Source organism: Montipora foliosa, chromosome 1 (genome assembly GCF_036669935.1).
Source record: "Montipora foliosa isolate CH-2021 chromosome 1, ASM3666993v2, whole genome shotgun sequence".
Taxonomy (NCBI): domain Eukaryota; kingdom Metazoa; phylum Cnidaria; class Anthozoa; order Scleractinia; family Acroporidae; genus Montipora; species Montipora foliosa.
The window spans coordinates 51,014,435-51,037,537 of record NC_090869.1 but is presented as its reverse complement, the minus strand read 5'-3'; the positions used below and the strand labels follow the sequence as shown (position 1 = coordinate 51,037,537).

Here is a 23,103-nt window from a genome sequence, read left to right as displayed (position 1 = left end):
TGTTTATCCAAAAATATCAGAATAAATGCAATAATGCATGATTGCAAAGATCAAATGAAAAAAAGCAAACAAACAAAAAAAGGAACTTTAAAAAGAAAAGGGACTTTATTTAGGTGTCTGGTCGTTCGAGCGCTGGAGCACTAATTGGGGACACTGAACTAAAATTAACAATTAACACAAATCAAGTGAAATGTTGGTTTTTGAGGAGAGGGGAAAACCGGAGTATCCGGAGAAAACCTCTCTGTGCAGAGTAGCGAACCAACAAACTCAAACCACATATAACGCCGAGTCTGGGAATCGAACCCCGGCCACATTGGTGGGAGACGAGTGCTCTCACCACTACGCCATCCCTGCACCCCTGCAGTACTAACGCTTTAGCGAAAACAATGTGAGCGTTTCACAAAATTAGTGAGCAGACACTAGAATTGGTTGCTATTTTTCAATGGATGAAAGTAACGTATGAACATTACGCCCAAAGTATGTTGGTGACTCTACGAAGAGATGGCATAAAATACACCATATATACATATTTTACATAGAAATAATGGATTGAGGAAAAGTGGATTTTTTTTGTTTTTACTTTATTCGATTTTTTTTATGAGACTAGCCCTGTATGGAAAGCTTTTCATGAGGAAAATGGGAGAAAACGTTTGCTGTAACAGTCAAGCTGCTTTGCCGCTGCCAAATTCATTCAGTGGCATGGCGTACAGTTAATTCACTCGTATGATCATTTGAGATGGTCTGTACCCAATAATCTAAATTTCGTTTGTATGGGTATTAGCCATTTAGATTGTGTAACACTGATACACTCAACATTAATTCTTACTGAGGTAGCATTATACGGCACCAACTCCTAATCGATTTAGCTGAACATCGTGGGAAGGGATAACATCCAGACCATAAGAGCTTGTGGGTGCATTAAGGAAGGTATTAAAACCCATGATGTCACTTCCGCCGAGTTGTGCCACATTTCTCATGGGATCGTAGAGATAATTTGGTGCATTGTACCTCGGATAAATGTTTGTGAGACCTTGAATGGAACCATAATCGTCCTTGTTTGGGGACACTTGAGGAATTTCCTGTGGTCCTAGATTTGTTGGCAACGTTTGACTGCTTGTATAGCCATTTTGACGAGTGTTGTTTTCGTAGGTGACCGGATAATGTCCATTCCCTGGGAAGTTTATGATCCCGTTGCTCCCAGAGTGATGTTCCTGCATGTTCACGGGATTTAACACTGTAAGATTTTGGGTTTCTGTTTGTATCCAGGAACTACCCATGTATTCGTCGAGATTCAGAGTTATTTTAGAGCTGAAGATAGCCTTGTCGATGGCGTTGACGAAATCACCTTGAAAGGAGTTCATATCGGGAGGATTAGGGACCAGATCCCGAGCTGGGTCTATGCCCGACATTTGCAATGGTTGAAGATTCGGGCGGCTTTGCATTGCTTGGTATTCGGTCTGATGATTAACGGGAGCACACAAAGATATCGGTTGGACAAACTGGCGAGATGGATTGTTAAGTGGTGCTGTTTGGTACGATTCGGGGGTCGGAATGGCCGCAGTCTGTGGAGTGCAAGTGCCGATGTAATGGACGGCGTCTGGATAAATATTATCGTGGAATTTCGGCTTGGGTTGTTGGGATACCTTTTCACTTGAAAGTTCTTTTTGCTTATGAAAGAAGTTGTTGTTTGTCTTTCGCCTTTTTGTGCGGCCTGCTCCCTTTTCCTGCGGACGACCTATCTGTAAGTTTTCCGTTGGCTTGTCAAATGCTGTTTCTTTGGAAGGATTCAACGTCTGAAATTCTAAAACATATTCGAACATATTGCAACAAATGAAAAATGTAAGTACAATGAACGAGGTCGACCATTCTGGCTCAGGAATAGCCATTCACTGGCCAACCGTCAGTTGGTGCTTTTAAATGGAAGGGCCCCATAAAGCCATGTCTATGCAATACCTCTGAACTCATTTTCTAAACTGGTTTCCAATAATAGCGGGGACAACTTGAGGATCTTAAATGCGCCCTCTATGCAGGCAGAATTATTTGCTACCAAGAACATCTCTAGGCTGTGGCTTTTGCAAGACGTAACCATCAAATTTAATGGAATCAGTAAGTGTATTCACCCCTCGTGAAGATGAATATTCGATTTGCCAGAGATCAAATGAGAATATTTATTTTGAAACTGGCTTACCCTTTTTCATATGCCTTTTAAGACTACAGTTCAGTCTTTTGTCCATCTCTAACATCTTTTGATTTTCAACCACAAGAAACACGTACTCTTCAAATGCTGTGTGTATCAGATGAAAGACGCCTTTTACATTTATGGGGAAAAAGAAGAAATCACTCCAATTAGATGACTGAGATGAATTTGACTGTTTCGTCAAACAAGAGCTGTTGCTTCCGATATTTAAGGCAGATGGTGAAAGATAACAACAAACAAATCTTTTAAAGCATTCAAGGTCTGGGTGTAAAGTATTAAAACATTTCATTGGCAACAGAATTAACAGACATTTCCTTGTCTATTTCAACATTGATTGGGGGAGGGGACTTCTATTTGAAGCTTTGGAATTTTGACAGTTATGCTTAGCTTCTGACGTCTGAGAGGTTTTCAGGCCCATCCTAGCGTTAGCGTTCCAACTAATTGCCATTGATTTCAGGCTGTAACAGAAGCCCAGAAATATCGATCTCTCTCATTTGGCCTTGGCCCATCAGTGTACCATATCATCTAAATTTAGAATACGGGTCCCGTTGAATTATGGCCAATCAGCTTGGACCTGATGGCCACAACGCATCTGATTGGTCCGCAACCAAGTAACCGCACGAGGGAATGCTCGTGCTTTATTATGGATCGTGCAAGAAAAAAAATTCCGCTACGTTTATTTTCCGCAAATATCTAGCAGTAACCGTACTAAAAGAAGATGATACGGAAACTGATGGGCCTCATTCCATCGCATAGCGAGACTTATGGGTTATGGACATAACCAAACAAATTTCATTGACCTTTGGCAAAACGCAAATTTTGACCTGACGTTTACCACATAGTTACAGTTGACGCAATTCAAGGTGTCATTGATGAAAAGTATCGTGAAGACATACCGAAACTAGGTGCACTTCTAAGAGTCAAATCAGAAAGAACGCGGGCTGTAACGAAAGACCACATAGCTAAGAACTTCCTGGATTTTTCTTCAAAAGAAGCTGCCATGCTTTCTTCTGATTCCTGTGAATATACAAGCAAGATTAGCCACTGACATATCAAATGGACATTTTCTTTTTCCATTTAAAGAACCTTCTCATGGAAATTTTATCTGTCATGGATTAACTCCGACAAGTTCAATCCAATGTAACAGTTATACAATGTGTTCCAAAAGGTACTTCAGGCCTAATTTTTCAAATGCACTTATTTACTGGTGCGAGTCTTCAGAGTTTCTTATTAGATCGATCCACCAGTAACTTAAATCATATTATTGCTTACGCAAACGTCTACATTCCGGACCGTTAAAGTGGGTAACATGCAATATCTTCCCTAAAAAAAACTAAAACTGACTTATAGAACACCCTGTATTTTCACGTAAAAAATCAAGTGTCGTTAAAATTTCTTAGCATAAAGGGGTCGCCACAACGCCAGAGGAGACGGATAAGGTAGCCCCTAAAATTTTAGAGTGGATATGGAAAGCCTATTAGGTTCCTCTTAGGGGTGAGGAACTAAGACAACTGCCTGCTTCGCGCGAAACATTAGTAACTACTGAAAAACTACTTGGTACCTTGATAACACATCGATCCACAACACTGTCCAGCCACTCAATATATGCTTCCAAAGGTGCCTGTTTCCTTAGTAGATTCTCTAGTTCATCAACGTCTAGACATTTGGTTAAAAAATAGATGCAGCAATCATTGAAAGAGGATCGGGCATTCACTTGATAACACTTTTTTCATGTAAACCGAAGGAGACAACTTTACAAAGGGACAAAAGCAGCCATTATTTCAGATAAAGACTGACTGTTTTCGAAAACTGTTTAGATGCATTCTTTCATATTTTGCACAAGATTATCAGTCTGCAACGACATGCTTCCATGCAGTCATTTTTTAACCAATTTTCTTTAAATTCAGGAGCCCGTGAGAATGAGCTCGCCTCATAGAAGCCCTAGGAGGCAACCTTTGCACGTATCTTTCTATTTTTAAAACACTACGAGTTCTTAGGCTCTGCACGCACTGTTTAGAATGGGCAATCAGAATGAAGTTACTGTCAAACGAATAAAAAAATAGTCTCGTGGAGAAGGGTTAGTTCTAAAAATAGAAAGATACGCGCAAAGGTTGAACCAAGGATATACTGCATAGGGAGGCTCCTCCTCGTGGGCCCCTGTTAAATCGTCAAGTTTTTCTGTACATTTGGGACATAATAAATGTGCCGTGAAGGGGTGTAAATAATACAAAAACGAAGTATGGCTGCGATTTGAAGGCTGGAGTTGGAAAAAGAGAAAGGTTTTATTTCCAGTTGCACCCCAGTCTTCATTCTTTATTTCTATTGAAAGGCCCTTTTTAAAGCATAATCGTTGAAATTAACTAAATGACAAAATCTGAGGTTTCCAATAACCTGAAACTTACAGGTCTTCGCTTTGTGGACTACTTCAGCGTTTCCACTTATAAAGACACTCTTCGATAGAATCTGAGCAAAGTCGATTTTCGTAAGGTCACCTAGCATCTGAGACACATCCTCATAACTAAGTAATGCAGAACGGGCAGCCTGTTTTGAATTGAAAAAATTCAATTAGAACGATGAGTTGGTAATATATTGCTCGTAGCCGATACAAAACATAACTTTAGGCCAGAAAAATGTAACAATTTCCTATTAAATTGCTTTGAAAGGGAAGTTGTCACTAGGCCTGTCCCCAATTTCCAATGCCACTCTTAATCACTGTTTCGCAATTTGGGCAACATTTAAGCAGAGTTATTGGAGGTTCCCCTCCACTAAATCTTGTATTTTTGGCTAAGGCAAGAGCAACATTTTGTTTTCAAGAATGGTTTCCGGCAATCCGGGATTCATACTGATAACAACACTACACGGTTGAAATAAACCTAAAGCAGTGTTGAGCTTGATGTAATGCAATAGACCTTTTTGCAGATATGGCGGCCATTTTGGTTTCTATTGTGTGAGATAATTATTATGGGATGCCCAGGATGCAAATACATATTACTTTGGTCTAATTTGCCCCATGAGCATCCCATAATGTTTTTCGAAACGATAGAAATGAAACTGGAACAATGCACGTCTTCAAAATCTATATGAGATCAGATCTAAACAACGGACGACCATATTCCTCTTAAGAAAACCGACAGGGAGATGCTTCAATTTTTTTGGAAACTTTCGAGCTGTATTTCTAAATTTCGAGCATTTCTTTCACTTTTTTTGGAAATTCCAGCATTTTTTAAGCCCTCATTGTTTTGCTTTTTTTTAGCTTTAGCGCAATCGGGGGACAGGCCTAATTGGCATACGCAATTGATCTACAGAGAGTGAAACACGGAAACATGCCGGGATTAATTGGGTGCTTAGCATTTAGACAAATAATCCGGATGGAATGATCATTGCATAAAGCTAAGCGATTTTCCGAATTTAATGACCAAATGCATGACAATGGCGCAAACCATTTACTACACAGCAGCCCATCTTGTATATTTACTCGATCTTGTGAGAAAGGGCATGGAAACGGAAGGGTTCTCGCAAATGGTAAGGGCATTTCGCGAATTCCGTTCTAAACGGAAAAAGAGGACTAGCTCTGGAGGCTCTGAGATTTCTTTATGGTTGCTAATTTCGTTATCATCACTTTTCCATAGAAACACGCTAACGTAACATATTTCGATAGTCAATACACGGTTAATTAAATGTTTTATGATCACACAGCTAAAACTGGAATTGCGGGTGTGCTGTTAACGGCCAATTTAAAATAGAGCTTGTTGAGGAAAGTTAGTTTTAACTAATGTAATATAAGTTCGTTCCATCTTACCTGTGCCAAGTGGACAAAACACACTTGCCTCTTCAATGCATGGGTGAAATTTCTGGCAACTAAATTAAAATAAACACATACAAGCCTTGTAAATTGCTACCCTTATTTTCTACATTTATCAATACATTTATCAATGTCTTCGTTTAGTACAACAGTAAATTGTTAGCTAAACCAACCTTCAAACTTTGCCGCTTTTAGAGACAGCGGTACTTTTGTCAACGACTCGTCCAACCAACCAAGTAAATTGTCAGCAAAGTCAATAATCTCTTCTCGAAGACTGGAAAAATGAAGCACGAATATGAACATGAAATCTTTGCATGCAAATATAATTTTTATGCTCTTTACTCCCATTTTAATTTGTTTCACGTTCAAGGAGACCTGGGACACGAGGAGGAGGCATTTCCATTGCATCTAATACCCTCTAGGGTTGTGTAGGGACCTTGTGACAGTACCGTCATCTGAGCATTCATTTGCATCTTAACGATACAAGATACATCGATACATTGTCAGCGATACAAGACGCTTCTTTCATACCATTTAAGTCCAATTGTAGCTTGTTTATTTTATTCTAGTAAATGGATCTTAGGCAAGGCACCACCTGGGTCGTAAGGGACAAAAGGCAGCCGAAAACTTTGGGATTTTTTCCTCATACACCATCAAACGAAACTATGAAATAGATTTGAAGTGTCTTACCTCTCTGGAAGATCTTGTATTGTTGAAGGGATAAGCACGTCAGTCAATACCTAATGAACGCAAAGGAACAAGACACGGAGTTCAAAACCTTTGATTCGCAAACTTGTTTCTTTCGTAAGTTTAATTAGGTTCTTACTTTCAAACATTCAAATATTCATCCAATCGCTCGTTTGTTCTGTTGTTTATTCATAATCCTGGTTCCTTACATACTTATTTATGTATATACAGGAGCCCATGAGTAGGAGCCTCCTTGCGCACTATATCCTTGAGTCAACCTTTGCCCGTATCTTTCTATTTTTAGAACCAACCCTTCAGCAGGAGACTGACATTTACATTAATTTACATCAATTCGCACAATTTGCGTACATTGTTTTTCCTATTTTTGTCTTCGTTAGACAATGACTTTATTCTGATTGGCTATTTTAAACAGCGCGTGCAGTGCCGAACAACTCGTGCGTTCTAAAAATAGAAAGATACGGGCAAAGGTTGACTCATCAGTAGGGCTTGTATGGGGGAGGCAAGCTCCTACTGATGGGCTCCTGGTATATATTAAGGTATTTATCTTTTTTGGTTGTTTGTTCAGTTTACATTTCATAGCTGCTATCGCTATAAGTGTTCGATATCTTATTCCATTTGTTGTTTAAGGTCATTCCCTGGTTTTGCATTGCGCAACCCTACTTCGCAGAATTTCTTGCGTCATTGGTACGCGCAGCAGCGCGGGCACAGTGATAAAATGGCGGATTTTCATTGACGCCAAGGTCCGCCAAGGAATGGCTATTTTCTCCTGAACAAGTATGGTGACCACCATTTTTTATTTTATATATTTGCTGAGAACGATGTCTTCATGGAGTAGTGAAAAAATCAGCGACAATCTATAGACAGATTTTTGGCAAAAATAAAATTGTATGGAGGAAACCATTACGAGTAGAACAGCCCACACTAAAGTTAACTCGCATTCAAATACATTTTTCAGGTACGTACTTGAGTTAACGACAGAGTGACACCACCCACGCTCGCTGTTGTACGTTGGATTACCTTTGTAAAATCGAGCTTAATTTTTTTAAACATTTGGGGTGCGCGGCAATTGTCAAAGTAGCTCAAATAGCTGTATTCGTCAGCGTCGTACTATGGAAACGAGCATAGTGAACCTCCTTTCTTATTACATTTTTATCGTCTCCTTGACATGTTTCAACAGTGTGCGAAGTTTTATCGGAAATCTATGACAAGTTCTATTTTTAGGGAATCACCTTAGTCATTCTTCCAAGGAATTTCGAAGCAATAAACATTATCAGTCACTTTTGAGAAAGTGAAAAAAAGTAAAATAAACGGTTAGCTGCGTAATTATTTCTTTCTCACCTTGTATGAAATGGAATCACAAATGGCCACAATATCAATGACAACAGGAAACTCTAGAACTGAATTAATATGGCTTGGCATGCCTTGCCAGAAATGAGTGATGAAGTTTTGAACCTGCGTCAAAAAAGTTTGATTATAAAAAGAGGAAAAAGTTCATAGACAATAACACGTTATTGTCATCCCCAGGTCTTAAACTATTAGGAGTCACACTGGATTATAAGCTTAATTATGATGAGCACATTAGGGATACATGTCATAGTCCGCTTGAGGAAAATTATTCCCATGCAAGCAAAGCTGTAACTGTACAAGTGTGCGATTCTACCAAATCTTACATATTGCCACATAGTATGGCACTTTTGTAGTGCAGAAAAACTCAAAGAATGCTAGAACGAGCATTGCAGGCAATTTACACTGATAGGACTACTTTTAAATTTTAATGTATAAGGTGAAAAATTAATTAGCTCCAGAGCATATTTGCAATATCTTTTATTATCGGGATAAACACTATTATAACTTAAAAGATGATTTTGGTATCCAACGTAAAAACACTGTTACATATGGAAAGCAGAGTATTAGATTATAGGACCCTGTCTTTAGAGAAAAACCCGCCAAGAAATACATGGCATGACTCGCCTGCGAGCATTTGTAAAGAAAGTACGTACGCTAGTTGCTGCTGGACGGCAGCAAATAATAAAGCAGATTTCAATTTCAACCGCGGCTTTTACAGTAGTAAACTTAACTTACTCCTTGGAAATTGGCGCTGATGACGGTATCCAACATTCTTTGGCAATGCGTTCGGTACATCATAATAAATGTCTCCACCTATAAGTAACATTTATTGTTATTGTAAGAGGACCAGTAAAGTCGAATACGCAGGATAAATGCAGGGACAGGAATCAGCTCAGTTTCAAAAAGATTATTGCAGTGCCAACCTCGGACACAAAAGAAATCTAAAAATGTCAGAAAGATTTTTTCCTAATTGAAGAAAAATGTTTTTCCCCAACGACTATCATTACGAAATAGTACATCATACCTTATGAATTGATACTCCTTCTGGTAGATGGACGTTCGTTGCATTTGGGAATTCTGGTAACAGAGTGCCTGACTTGGAGCTCAGGGAAAACTTCTTGTGATTGCCGTTCTGTTTGTAAACATAGTAAACTAGTGTTATATTCAGAAGGGAGTTGAGACTGGCAATTCAACATGTAGGACATAGAATAGTTGGCAAAGGGAAAAGTTCTCGCAATTTTCTTGCACCCTGGCAATTTCGATAAACATACATTTGGCGTCCTATTCAACGTGACATGACGTGTGTGAAAACAGGTTCAACGACGAACTAGTTTATTTTTCCAAAGCTGACCTGGCAAAAAAAAAAAAGAAGCTAGGCAAAGAACTCACCACGTCTCCTTTTTCTTTCATTCCAGAAAATCTAGAGGCAAAAAGAAAAGAAATAGTTATCAGTATTTCCCTTCAATGTGACCCGGGATCGATTCCCGGATTCGACGCCATATGTGGGTTGTGGAAGGCGCGGTGGCCTCATGGTCAGTGCGCTCAACTCCGGAGCGAGTGGTCCGGGTTCGGGCATTGGTCGGGGACATGGTGTTGTGTTCTTGGGCAAGACACTTTACTCTCACGGTGCCTCTCTCCACCCAGGTGTATAAATGGGTACCGGCGAATTTAATGCTGGGGGTAGCCCTACGATGGACTAGCAGCCCATCCAGGGGGAGTAGAAATACTCCTAGTCCCTTCATGCTACAGAAACCGGGATAAGCTCCGGCCTAATAGGCTTGTAAGCAGACTTTACCTACCTGGTTATGTCGTACAGAACTTTTTTAATTTTTGCAAAAGTTTCATCTTGGCCTTCTGATTGTTTTTCAGCAATAAAAAATGGGTTCACCGCATTCGTTTTTGAGATATGATAAGGGGTGTTTTTGCTGGGTTCTCCCGTTGCCAAGGTAACTTATTACATCCCAACAATGACTACATCTTGCATGGAAATAATCGGTGTTTCATATGATACCATAACTTGCTGTTAGCGTCTTCGAAGTGTTGAAACTGTTTTGAGCCACCTTATAAATATATCTGAATTGACCGAATGCAAGAATAACCGACAATAGTTTCTCCTGTCCTTGTGTTCATTAGCCTGACTAGCTAATGAACACAATCCTTAATGATCAAAGAATTCTGGCTGTAAAACAAAGCTAGTTGGACTAAAGACAAACGAACACTGTAACTTATTGGCGGCGATTTTTGTAGTCGGTCCCTAGCTGTAATTTCGGACTCTATTTACTGCCAAAAGTCATGAGCATACGCTCTGTGACTACAAAGCACCTATTGTTAATATCACCTTGTTAAACCTTTCTTGGAATATCCTGCATGAAAATAAGCTGACGTCTCTTTGACAACGATGCCGTAATAATGATATCTAACAACAAAAACAAATATTTATATATGTGTATATTAACTGCAAAAACCAAACGGTTAGTACGCTTTTCCGCTTACCCCAGTAGGGGAGAGCCTTCCTTTTCTATTTAGAAAAATGATGATTTTCCCTTATTTCTGATATCAAATCCCCATTTTATTTGCAACAGTTTTTTTTTTTAATCTTTACAAATATTTGTTCAAGATCTCCCGGCTATAAGCATTATTCTATGTTCCATTTGTTCCCAAGTCAAAATTTGCCGTTTGCCGCAGTAAGCTTGACATTTTGTACACATTGTGTTCACATATTTGCGCCAAAAAGAATTATTCTATATAAATTTCTGACTCTATCAAGTAACTTCTCAGAATCTAGAGAGAGACCGGTGAGAATATAAAACTTTTTATTCTTTTCAGTATGAAAAGCCATAGCCTGCCGTTTGTCGTAAACGCAATGTTAAGTCATTCTAAGAATTCCTGGACTTACTTTGATTGTCCCCGTGTTCCGAGCCTTCTAGTTGTCAGCTTTGGGAATCGCTGTCGGATAATCTTAAATACAAGCACGGGAATGTCGGTTCAGCTCAACATGTGAGAGAATTTGACATGAAAATTAAGGAGAAAAGAAGATATATGCTTTTAAAAAAAACCAAGCTATGTCTTACTAGTCTTCTTTTACCAGGTATAAAATGCCTGAAAATGATCATTTATCAGTGACTTGATAGGCCCTAATGCTTATCAAATATTCGTGGTTTCAAAACGAAATGAAGTCTACAATCTTTGTGTATCAAATTTCATGAGCCACGAGTCAAGTCAACCTCAACCTCGTCCCCAGGAAGAAGACAGACCCTGGGGACGAGGTTGAGTCAACCTTTGCTACTGAAGGAGATAATTACAGAGGCGTTTCCCCAAACTTGCAAATAAGGCAAGCAGCAAATAAGAACAAGAACCTTACCTTTCCAAAGGTGGCAGGTCCGGCTGGACAGAGTTTTCCCTTTCTGCAGAAATCTAAATAATGCGTATACATTACACACCGAGGAAGACACATCCCTTCTTTGAGTTCGTAGTTTTCCCCAAGCCTAGAGAAATGATAAGACGAGAACAGTTTGACCTCTAGAGGCAAACAGTATTCCAATTCTATGTTAACGTTCTCGCTCTCTAAGTTACCATCTTACAAAGGAAAAACTAAAGCTCTAAAGATCTCTCATGATTTTAAAGAATTCGCCATCATGACTGCTCTTGGATTGTTAACTAACCAAAACGCAAACAGTAAAACGAGAGCAACAAAAAGAACGTTGAATACAGTCAAAAGTAAAGATAGCTTTGTTAATTGTCGAAGTCCACGAGTAAAGGACACAGGTCTGAGGAAACATTGACCCTCTTCAAATTATTGTCATGAAATGGTCTGATCTCAAGTTAGAGTTTAAAGTGAAAGCGCATCAAGCAGTTTTGTTTTCTCTCTGAATTATCCTTTTGTCTCAGTCTGTCTGAAGATCATTTGCCGGCAGTTCTTTCCAATTTGGTAAGAGCTAGTTTTTCATTGACCCAAACGGAATCATCAAACAAAATGAACCGGAGTAGTTGAACAAAGTGAACTGGAGTACTTGAACAAACTGAAATAATGTTTGAAATTTTTTCAAAGACATCGAATTCAAATTATAGAGGGCAGACGTTTTTCATTAGCTTCATTATCAATTAAATCGAACTATTAAGGACAATATGACTTTACTGTAACGAAACGCAATGACGCATTTTATGGCATAAATAAAGCAGAAATATTGCACATTTTAAAACAATTTAAAAAGTAGTTACAGTATGAAGTCTGCCAGGCAGAAATAAAAGTGATCTCATAACCCTCATTAAATATTGGAAAATGAGGTTGAAATGAAATATGACGAGGCTCTGACCTCCTTTAAGATTTAATAGAGCCAGCATGGTCTGGGGGCATAGCGGAAATCGGAAACTCGAAAACTTGTAAACTCTTAGCTTGAATGTTTTCAAGTTGAAATCAATCGAGACAGTTAAGAACAGAAAACTGAGAATCAATCATGCGCACTTCAGGAGACTGGAATAGTAATACTGCAGTCTTTTCAAAAGTCAGGTTTTTAATGCGCAAGATATTATATACTTATCGATACTAAACCCTGTGTTCGATTGTAACATTCTGTTACCAAATTTACATCAACAACAGAGTCAATATGTCTTACAAATAGACCGTGGTTGTAAGTGTTTTTTTTAGGAACACCACTTTTCTCGTACTTGTTGCAACCCGCTCGTTAATTCCCTGTCACGTTTGTGTCTTCTGGCCTGAGCAACAAAGCTCGTTCAAATTGAATGTACATTTACAAGGGGTCATTTACAAATTCACTTCGACCTTCTTTCGTACGTGATTGTGACAAGTTTTTCTTCGCGTGTGGATATTTGATACGAAATACTTTGTACACTCGCACTCGATTAAATAAACGGCCAGGTAACTTGAAGTGGACGTGGAAATAGCCCATTTCACAAATCTCGATAAGGCATTACGGTGCAAAAACAACTAGTATATGATAAGAGCCAGGGCAAACGTATCAGAACATGTAATTACTGAATTAATTTAGCATCACCTATAACTCACATCACAGAGACCCCTACTGAAAAATTCACCTGATCTGCTCGACTTAAAAGCACTGAGTATGACCTTATAGTATTACACAGGGTGTTTTTGTTTATTAAGCTAATTAAGTTAGTATTAAAACGTTTCCACGACGAGGCATCTTCATCTTCGTTTTGTCCTCAAGGTTTTGGTTGAATGCAGTGATTTGTAATAAGAAACAAACAAAAAAACATTCTGCGACATAAAATGGAGCGGGGAAGCACTTCAAGGAAGCGTTTCTTCACCGTTAATTTAATTAAATGCGACTTACCATCTCAGAGTCTGTGCAATCTGTTTCTGCTTTTTCTCCAACATTATAAATGAGTACGATTCTTTGCGTCTTCCCCCTGAAACATCCAAAAAACATGGAAAACGTCGTTGACGATGATTTACTCAAAATTACAAGTATTTCATATTTTTGATGAAATCAGCGGTTTTGCGTTGTACCACCTTCAATCATGTTTGCAGCAACAGTTATGGGAGACAAGAGTCAACAAAGTGGACAAGTCAAAATCATCCATTCACAAAGCTAAGGTAACTGACGAAAGTGAAATTAAAAATTAAAAACGGAAATCGGTGATTGGAGTCGAATATTCACAATGGCATAAAAGGCGCAATACCAGCAATTTGTGGAGCCAGATTTGTACACGCTTAGTGAACAAACGTCTAATTCATGGTTATGCACTCGTAAACAATACAGCAATTTTTTAATTGATCGCCTTGAGACCAACAACGAAGTAGCTTTTTTTTATATATTTCTATAGTCCTGTACCAGTACCTACGTAAAGAGCTTTCAACAAGTGTTTTTTAATACGATCCGACCACATCCAATGGTACCATCCAAGCGCCAGTGGATCAGAGATTGTTTGCTCCTTGAAGGTATATGTAAGGATACCTTTGGAACATTTACACCTGTTGCTACAGGGAATCCTGGCCCCAGTTGTTCAAAAGGCGGATGACGCTATCGACCGGATAAATCAGTATCCATTGGATAGGGCAAATTGGTTTTTTGTCTGACTTATCCACTGGATAGTGATTCATCCGGCGGATAGCGATAATCATCGTTTGAACAACTGGGGCCTGTTCTGTAAGACTGTGCGCAATTTTGTAAATTGTCTTTTTAAAGTGAATCTTAATAAGTCTAGATCTTGTGATAAAATTGATTAAAAAGACAAACGCAACTAGATTCATTTTGACAACGTTTCGACATCGTCCGATGTCATCGTCAGGCAATGAACACTACAACACTAAAACTCGCCGCTGGGGGTGCTGTTGTTTGGCCATGATCAATTGTACTCAGCTATCGGGAGGCATCGCCTAGCAGATCATGGCCAAACAACAGCACCTCCAGCGGCGAGTTTTAGTGTCTTAAAGAAATGCGCATCGAAACTTGATTGCTTAATTCATGAGATGTTCTACATCAAAGAATTAAAACCATCACTTAATGTGCAGTCAGACTCTGTCAGGGCAAAACTATTTACTTAGATTTCACATTTATTGTTAGCGTACTATTGTATATATTATTCTATTGTTCTATTGTTCTTGTACTATAAGTTATGCTTCATCCGATTAAAATTCATTGCCTGACGATGACATCGGACGATGTCGAAACGTTGTCAAAATGAATCTAGTTGCGTTTGTCTTTTTAGTCAATTAAAGTGAATCGGAAGCAATAAAACCGAGACGATCCTCACACTGAGACATACCCTTGCATAGCAACAACTGAGAAGCTAACTTGCCGGCCCATAGCTATTTCTTTGAACTTCAAATCATTAGAATCCGGAACATAGTTCCCTCAGAATCTTTCCACTCCACTACCTTAAGAGCTGTAAAGCTACAGCCCCACTTGCCGCGATAAGATTTGTTCAGGTGCTTTGTGGAGTAAAAGGTAATACTGACTATAGACAACCATTTCCAGCGTTGTTTTTTTTTCTTTGCGATATATTTGCATCTCAGTATCCAAGTTATCAAAGTAGCAAGTGCAGACGATGCGGTAAATCGAATATAATTTCGAGAAATTTTACATATCTTGTTCAAACCCGAGGGAAATACCCGCCTGCAAGTCAATATCGATTTTGGCTTCTCGTGCATGAGACCTAAAGACCAATCATGATAACCAAGCGCTATTAAAGCCCCTCCGTGCGAAAAAAAAATAAAAAGACTTTAAAAGACCCTGATGACCAGAAAGAAGAGTTTTAAGATTTGCTTTGAAGGTCACTACATCAATACATTGCTCCTCCAGAAATTACCCTAACATTTTAAGCTTTCATGTTCTGCTCAATTTTCATTTGTATTGCTTTTAACTTTGCAAACAAAGCCATCTTTACTTTTTAAAGCGAATTTCAGATGTATACTCACTATGCAGAATTCGGGTCGGCGTCAGTCGCCTTTGAAATGAAAAAAATCCTTCCACCTTTCGGTCAGAAACAACTGTGCATCATATACACAAACTGTCTCCGCTGACGTTATTAAATACTTGCTCGTCGAAAATACTTGTGCAACAATATGTACGTAATTCAGAGGCTGAAGTGTTCTCAGTAATGATCCTAGTGACGTGTTTAGTAATATCTTACTTTATTTACGTGCCAATCATTTCAACACTGAGGCACTTATATACAGACACCACTCCAAGTCAACCGCAATGAAATGATTTTTTTTTTCGTAGAAACGTAATAAAAAGCAACCAGTAAAAGCGGAATAGAAGACAAAATCATCAGTATATGATATCTCGTATATAAAAACGAGTCTCGGAATAGAAACGCACCCAGTGCATTGGTCAAAGGAAAGTGTTTTGTTTTTTACAGTGCAACTATAGCTAAAAAAGTTCATGACCTCCACTGTTATGTATTGACTTGTTTGTATAATAAGCACGCGCCAAGGATAAGAAAGTTGATAAATTGTTGTAACTTCAATTGCTTTAACAAACAGCAAACGTCACTGAACGAAATAAAAAATTGTATCGATTTCCAAGTAACAGACAAAACACCAGCAGCAGCCTTTAATTAATGCGCATATAAATCTCGAACGAGGAAAGTTAGTTTAGGGTCTCTCCATAAATTTCTATTTCAAGAAGCAGTTTATTCTGTTTTTCTTTTCTTTCCGAAATTATCTCTTCTCTTTTTAATACTTGTTTTTTTTTTCTAAAATTACTCGAAAATTGTAATCAATTTAAACGGCTTGAGTACTTCAACTTAATGTAGCGATTCCAATATATTAAACAAGATTTTTCTGTGCCGTGGCACGAGATCTCTTTTAGCGGTTTCTATGTGCCAATGGGAAACACCTGAGAACATAAAGTGTTTAACATGCTGGTAACAAGCAATGAAAAAGTTTCAACATGACCAACAAACAGCTCATATTATCGAGTAACAGAGTAAAAAAGTTAGATTGTGTTTACAAAGAAACAAGTAAAATATTATCTAGAGACCTCATTGGACGCTCAAACACACTTTCATGTCGATCAATCTCTAGAACCAATACCTATCCACCATGTTTTTATCTTTTTTGAGTCGCACCGTTCAAAAACACTCTGTCCCAGGAACAACATGTTTTATCTAAAATTACCCGAGAATCCCAAATGTTGCTAAATGGAAGTTACTAACACTGATGTCTACGTAAAAGATAGAACACTGTTACACGCTTTTCATGTTCATTAGTGAAACGGACTGTGGAGTTAGTTTGTCAATGAATAAATATCGTACAGCAGTAACAGGCAAGTAACTAAATGCGACTAAAAAATGAGCATTGTGTGTAACGCTGTTATCAAATATAATTGATGTATTAAGGAGCGCACATAACGAGAACCCTTCAGGGGCACCCAACGATAATCATTGGTGACAGTGTTCGGGAGAGTCAAACTGTTATAAGAAATTCGGTTCTAGGTTGCCAGATAGCTACACATTTCTGTTCTAAAACATCACCTAAAACTGAGATTCGCAAGTAGGGAAAATCGTCCCTTTCGTTTTCGCAAGGGGTAGTTTTGCAATTTTTGGCACCTAGCATTTTCTGATGAGCAAATAGCTTGGTTGGAAGTTCTTCGAAGCTAGCAATTTCTGGAAGTGAAGATATCATTCCGTAAAATTTCGGACACTTCAATTTTCAGCTAAGATATCCGAACAGATCAAATTCCTCTAGGTGATAAAAGCATCTCTATCGACAGTCTTTATAGGTGACAAAGAGCCTAGAAAAGCCTCTAAAAGGCTGTTTGGTTTAATTTAAGTGATAAACGTAATATATAACGCTGTGTGAGGCAAATAGCCAGGGGCAACCAACGATAATCTTTGCTGCGTGAAATATGAGTTTGAGAGAGTCAAACTGTTCTAAGAATTTCGGTTTTACGTTGCAAACAGCTAAAGCTTTCTTTACTAAAACATCACCTAAAAGATTCGCAACCAGAAAAAAGTAGTCCCTTACGTTTTCGGAAGAGGTAGTTTTGCAAATGTTAGCATTTAAAAGGTCACCTAGCAGTTTCGGACGAGCACTGAGTGCTTCCCTGGAAGGTAACGTTTAGCTAGCATTTTCTGAAAATATGAAGATTTCACATTCCCTAAAATGTCGGACATTTCAATTTTCAGCTAAGATCAATTTCTTCTAGGACAGTCATTATACATTACAAGGAGCCTAGAAGTAAATGTCTCTCCAAGGCTTTTGGCTTAATTTGCTAGTTGGTTGCCCTTGAATAGCCTTGACTTGAGCTGTGACAGACGGCATAGATTACGTTCCTAATTCACCAGAATATATTTCTTTAATTAATTGGTAGTCTGCTAATCACCAGTTAGCTATAATTATCTCAAATTATTTTATATAGCGTATGTTATGTTTATTTTCAGTGGCGCTGACTTGAATATATACAGTTGAATCTCGTCATTTCGAAGTCGCAAGGGAAAGAGAAAATTGTTCGAATATTAAGCGGGGCTCGAAATAGCCGGTTCGTCATAAAGTGCTGTACTCGGAATATATGGCGATGCTTGAAGGCCTTTTGGTCTTAACTACAATTGTCACCGAATATTTTCATTATTTCAATTAAAGCAAAGATCATGGTAACTCTTTATCTGCAAATCTAGAAGTGTGGAGAGGAATTCTATATCTACAGTCTTTCCCACCAGAAATCTTTGTTTCAGAACGCGTCGTAATTGTGGTTTATTTACCAGACTAGCAGATGTGCAATTCGAATTGTGCGCTATGGGACAATAGTCCATTTTACAGTTGTGTGCTTAGTTACCTGGCCTATGAATGAAAGTGAGCCTAGAGTTGACCTTGTTTTGACAGAAACCTCACTGCTTTTCTTATGTATATTTTACTAATTAGCATGACAACAACATCATTAACATCAGAAAAGGAGGGAGGTCTGTATCATAAAAAGGTCAACTCCAGCCTCCCTTTCATTTAAAGGCCAGGTGACTAGGCACACAACTGTAAAGAGGTCTATTGTCACGATATTTTGACAGCGTCTAAAGTTAGTCAACCTTCCTTTTACTGAATTAAACTTCGAAATAAAAGGGAAGCATCAAGGATGAATTAGTCCAAGTAGGAGGGGAACTCGGAATAACCGTAGTAAAAAAAAAATGGGCAAAACCAAGGGAAATGAACATTAGTCGAGTTCGAAATAACGGGATTCAACTGTAATTATTCTTGACGACTTTGTTCTTATTGATTGTTTAGTTAAGAAGAGTTCGTTCTTTTTATTTCCAGCTACCAGGTTTCCTTAGACAGGAACTGTGCTAAAATTTCTAGACTTGCATTTTGCTTGCTCTATGAAATCAAATATTAATAACTTTCATATTCCTGTCATGTTACTCTGTCTTTCTGCAAAGAAACTGTGAACAAACAAGACAAGTTCTCTCTTTCAATAAAGGAAGTTCTCTTACATTGTGAAAAATAAAGGAACGCGTTGTTTAAAAGTGTGCAATGATGATGTAATAAGGATACTATGTTAGCCACTATCAAAAATACCATAAAACGCTTTGTTTGTCCCTCCAAAAGTTTGCATAAGCATTGTTTCCAGTTTCTGTTGGGACCTTTGTAAGTCCCAAGAGAAACAGCTATTAAGTCAAACTCTATCATGAACAGCATGGTCAGATCATTTGAAACTATAACTAGACGCCGATGCAAGTCACTTATGGTTCAGTGAGAGCGTTGGTTTGTGATTGGAATCAGTGAGGGCTCCGCTGAGTTATCGGGTAGACGTTCAAATACCGGACTAAAATGGAGGAGGACAAAAGGCATTGCTAATTAGGTAATGTTATGTTCGCTTTGCTGTTTTGTTTTATGGACATTAATTATTTCGGGTCCTGTATACGAAAGACCAGCCCAGCTCTCACTCTGAATATCAATTTGGACTGTGATTCTCATCTGAATTTACTGACTCCACCTTTCATTCTAGGTCAGCCCTTTATGTGTCTCTTTACCGTACGGGGTCTTTAATATTGCTGAATTCTATAGTTAGTACAAGTCATCACAATATTTAAGCTTTAACTGACGCCCGATGTCCAAAGGCTACTTAAATTTTACTTACGAATACAGGAATAGACAATGGACTTAAAACTGGGCTTTTTCATTTTTTGCAGCTAATAATAACAGGAAAGCGAAGTACTTTGGTAGAAGCATACTGAAGCTCGTATAAATAATATTAAACAAACGTGAACATTCGTTCCTCACAAGTTTTCATTCCAAAGCACCTTGGCCATTTTCATATCATTGTGTTCCTTTCGTCGACAGGAAAGCCCCGAAATTATTGGGTGTAATTAAGATCACCTAAATCCCTCTATTCTCGGCGACATCTTCAAAAAGAGGACGTTTCAAAGCCCGAAACATTTCACTTCTTTAAAAAAAATTCTTAAAAACCGGTTAAACGATCATCCCTCCAAATATATAGCTGATCGTAATTTTATTCAGAAGTTTTCAGGATTTGAAAAAACGATGGATTCGTTCCGGTAGGAAACAATTTCTCCGATCAAGAGTCGAATTTAAGATTCAAATGGGGTCTAGAAACCTGCTTTCTTGGAAACCAATAGAAGACCCCTTGCGTAAAACGGCAGAAAAAGGCCTTGCCGTGATCATTCTGAGATCATTCAGTATTACGAGGCCATAGATTTCAAAGAGATCTATTGCTGAATGGGCATTTATAGAGAACGTACATACATCTAGCCTACTTCATGCTTCGATTAATTGGATTCAATGTAGGAAGTTAAATAAGATTGTAATTGTCACGGCTAAGCCAATCGGGATGAAACTCTCTGTGATCCAACCGTCGTCCACAACATTGGTGGGAGGCGAGTGCTCTCACCACTGCATCAAGCCTGCTGCCCCCTTCTTTGCGAAGAATACTTGATAAAAATTCTAGACTTGAACGGGACCCCCGGCCGTTATTCGCAACTCCTTAATTTACGTTGCTGTATAACTGCGATGATATCCAACTAAGGGGGTATTTACGAGAAAACAAGATGAACTTTTTGCAACCGTTTACATGAAACCGGAGTGAAATGCTTGGTGCCTGGTTTCGGGATGAAACATACTGGCTTTAACCCGGTATGAGATTTGTTGTCATTTACACGAGAACGGTACGAACTCAGATCAGGCCAGAACGAGAATTTCTCTTCTCGGTCCAGCAACCGAGACGAAGTCAGATTGGTCTGAGGCCGGTCTCGTGAAAACGCATAAAAAGAAATGAATGGAGGCCGATACGAACTCATGCTGGTCTGAGTTCGTGTCAGTCTCATGTAAATACCCCCAAGTTTCGCTTATGGCCTTGTTATATCCCATTAGTCATAGAATGTTCTCATGTACCTCAAACGTTTAGTGTCTACAGCATTTGTTCAATTTAAGTTTTGCAACAAGTGATTCAGGGCCTGAAATTGGTCCTTGTAAACTTGACTTAAATCAGTGCCATTTGTTAGCGGACCAGTATCAACTCCACCACGATTGAACAGAACCGCATGGTTTCCTTCTTTCATTTGGGGGACCAAATTCTTAAATGTTCATATTTGCATGGTCACACCCTTACACGGCCTTAAATCGATGGTAATCAGCTTTTGAAGAAGTTTGTGAAATTGTACTAAATTTTAAAAAAAAAACTTTTCTGTTGCAACAATAAGTGGAAATGACACCTATGGAGGGCAGTACTTCGTAAATTTCTTTCATCGAAAGTCCCCGTCAGTTGTTAACATATATCCTGCTAACATTCATATGGTGCTTGCCTTTTTGCAAAGTCTATTCTTCCGGTAGTCCCCGCAAAGGGATTGTACTGCGAAGACTGACCATTCATGTTCGCAAGCTGCAACGGAGTTTGACAGCGTAATGTGTCGTATTTGCAAAAGCTTAAACCTCTGATTAGGCTAAGCAAATTAATTTCAAAAAAGGGGACTTAATCAGAAACAAAATCAGCAGTGGTCTGCTGTTACTTTGTAACACTTTATAAGTCCTCACTTTTGTCGTATTACTGGGATAAATTGGCTTTAAATTACTCATGCACTCGTAATTCTTGAGTTTGTACTCGCAAATACTGTCAAGTTGAACTGGAAAGTCAAGTTGTGGAATACCTCTTTACAGCTTCTTTAAAAGAAATCCCTGGTCGTATTTCAGCTACTCCTATCCAAAATTGTCCCTCGGGATCTGATGACTGATAGAGTCGATTCAAAGCTAGGAAGAGAGTGTCACCCGTCTTTCTGGATATTGGCCGTTTTAAATGTAGGGCTCTTTACAAACATCTGTTGAGGTTTTAAGTGCTCATTACGTGACAAAGCCACGAAGGGAGTTAAGACAACGTGGCGTTTCGATCATGGTTCCCACTTGCTAAACCTTTTGTTCACCATAAAAAGGTTTGGCGCCTTCATTGAAAGAGAAGGTCACTTGCCGATTGGAATGCAATATTATCCTAGAGATACATTTACAGTGATATCTTTTTTACGTCATGCCTCAAGTGCTTTAGTCTTCCATTTATATATCTTGAGTATTTCATCGTTCATGAGCGACTAATTGCTCTCTGTCATAAGTTATCTTCCCTTTTGAAGCAATGATACCACAGTCTGTGTGGACCAGACTCGCTCAGTCGGTGCTGGAATCATTTTAATAACTCTTGTCAAAAGAGTTATGGCTATTGCTGATATATTGACTGTAAATATCTAATGCTTCTGTTTGCAAGAGGAATCATCCATTTATATTATAGCCACATCCCAACATGTATGGCTGCATTATTTCACATAGTTATATAGCCATTTTCTGAACCAACGGGTTCTGTTTTTTCTTAGGAAATGCACGCATTTTTTTCATTGGCGACTGTATGACAAAGGCAGGTTCCCGCAGGTCAAAACCAAATACAAAGAAAAAATTGACAAGGGCTAAGGTTAATTGCTTCAAACATTAGCTGTTTTGATTATAGTTCCAGCTGAGTTTTTGAGAACGTGTAACATGGAACGTTTTTACTAACAATCGAAGGGTGATACATTTTACAAGGAAATCCTTTCAAGTTTTCATTTTAAGGCAAATTGGCCATCTCCTCATCCTTGCCTGCCTTTCTCTCAGGAAAGCCCCGAATCTAGCTAGTGGGTGGGTGTATTAAGTTTACCTAAATCCCTCTATTCTATATCTTCAAAAAGAAGACTTTTCAAGGCCCGAAACATTATGGCAATTATTATTATTATTATTAAATTTTATTATTTTACCTGTTCATGACGGCCTTCCAGAAATAGCTGCTCCTAATTTTATACATGCCTTAGAAAAAGTTTTTACGATTGTCGGAAAACGAACCCTGGCAACTTTACGAAAATATTCATTGAAACGCTGTCAACCTTAACAAGGTAGACGACATTGTCCTGATTTTCCATAAAAGAGTGAAATGACGAAAAGCGGGAGAACTTAACTTAGGATAAAGTTAATATCATTAATAGATATTGCGAGTCTAGTGTCTTGAAACACCTTAAATGTTGCCTTCGAAAGCCAATCTCCTTGTGAATTTGCTACTAAACTTTGTATAATGGCGAAAGTTCCTGGCCCCTTGGCAACAATTCTGCA

At 38.6% G+C, this 23,103-nt stretch overlaps 1 protein-coding gene across 2 annotated transcripts in view; it reads right to left on the bottom strand.

Moving 5' to 3' along the window:
- The window catches only part of LOC137978774 (DNA-binding protein RFX6-like), a 33,369-nt gene that overhangs the window by 317 nt on the left and 9,949 nt on the right, over positions 1-23,103 (bottom strand). The window contains exons 1-17 of one of the 2 annotated variants that reach the window (XM_068825844.1): positions 15,454-15,567; positions 13,367-13,442; positions 11,416-11,539; positions 10,951-11,012; positions 10,393-10,470; positions 9,444-9,474; positions 9,079-9,186; positions 8,790-8,867; positions 8,046-8,159; positions 6,690-6,739; positions 6,173-6,273; positions 5,997-6,055; positions 4,600-4,738; positions 3,759-3,853; positions 3,094-3,214; positions 2,189-2,308; positions 690-1,801 (exon numbers count right to left, since the gene is read on the bottom strand). In XM_068825844.1, the coding sequence (XP_068681945.1) occupies positions 837-1,801; positions 2,189-2,308; positions 3,094-3,214; positions 3,759-3,853; positions 4,600-4,738; positions 5,997-6,055; positions 6,173-6,273; positions 6,690-6,739; positions 8,046-8,159; positions 8,790-8,867; positions 9,079-9,186; positions 9,444-9,474; positions 10,393-10,470; positions 10,951-11,012; positions 11,416-11,539; positions 13,367-13,410 (2,289 nt within the window). In that variant the 5' untranslated portion in view covers positions 13,411-13,442; positions 15,454-15,567 and the 3' untranslated portion in view covers positions 690-836. Of the gene's footprint in view, positions 1,802-2,188; positions 2,309-3,093; positions 3,215-3,758; positions 3,854-4,599; positions 4,739-5,996; positions 6,056-6,172; positions 6,274-6,689; positions 6,740-8,045; positions 8,160-8,789; positions 8,868-9,078; positions 9,187-9,443; positions 9,475-10,392; positions 10,471-10,950; positions 11,013-11,415; positions 11,540-13,366; positions 13,443-15,453; positions 15,568-23,103 lie in introns of those variants that run through there. The other variant, XM_068825836.1, reaches the window with a different exon arrangement.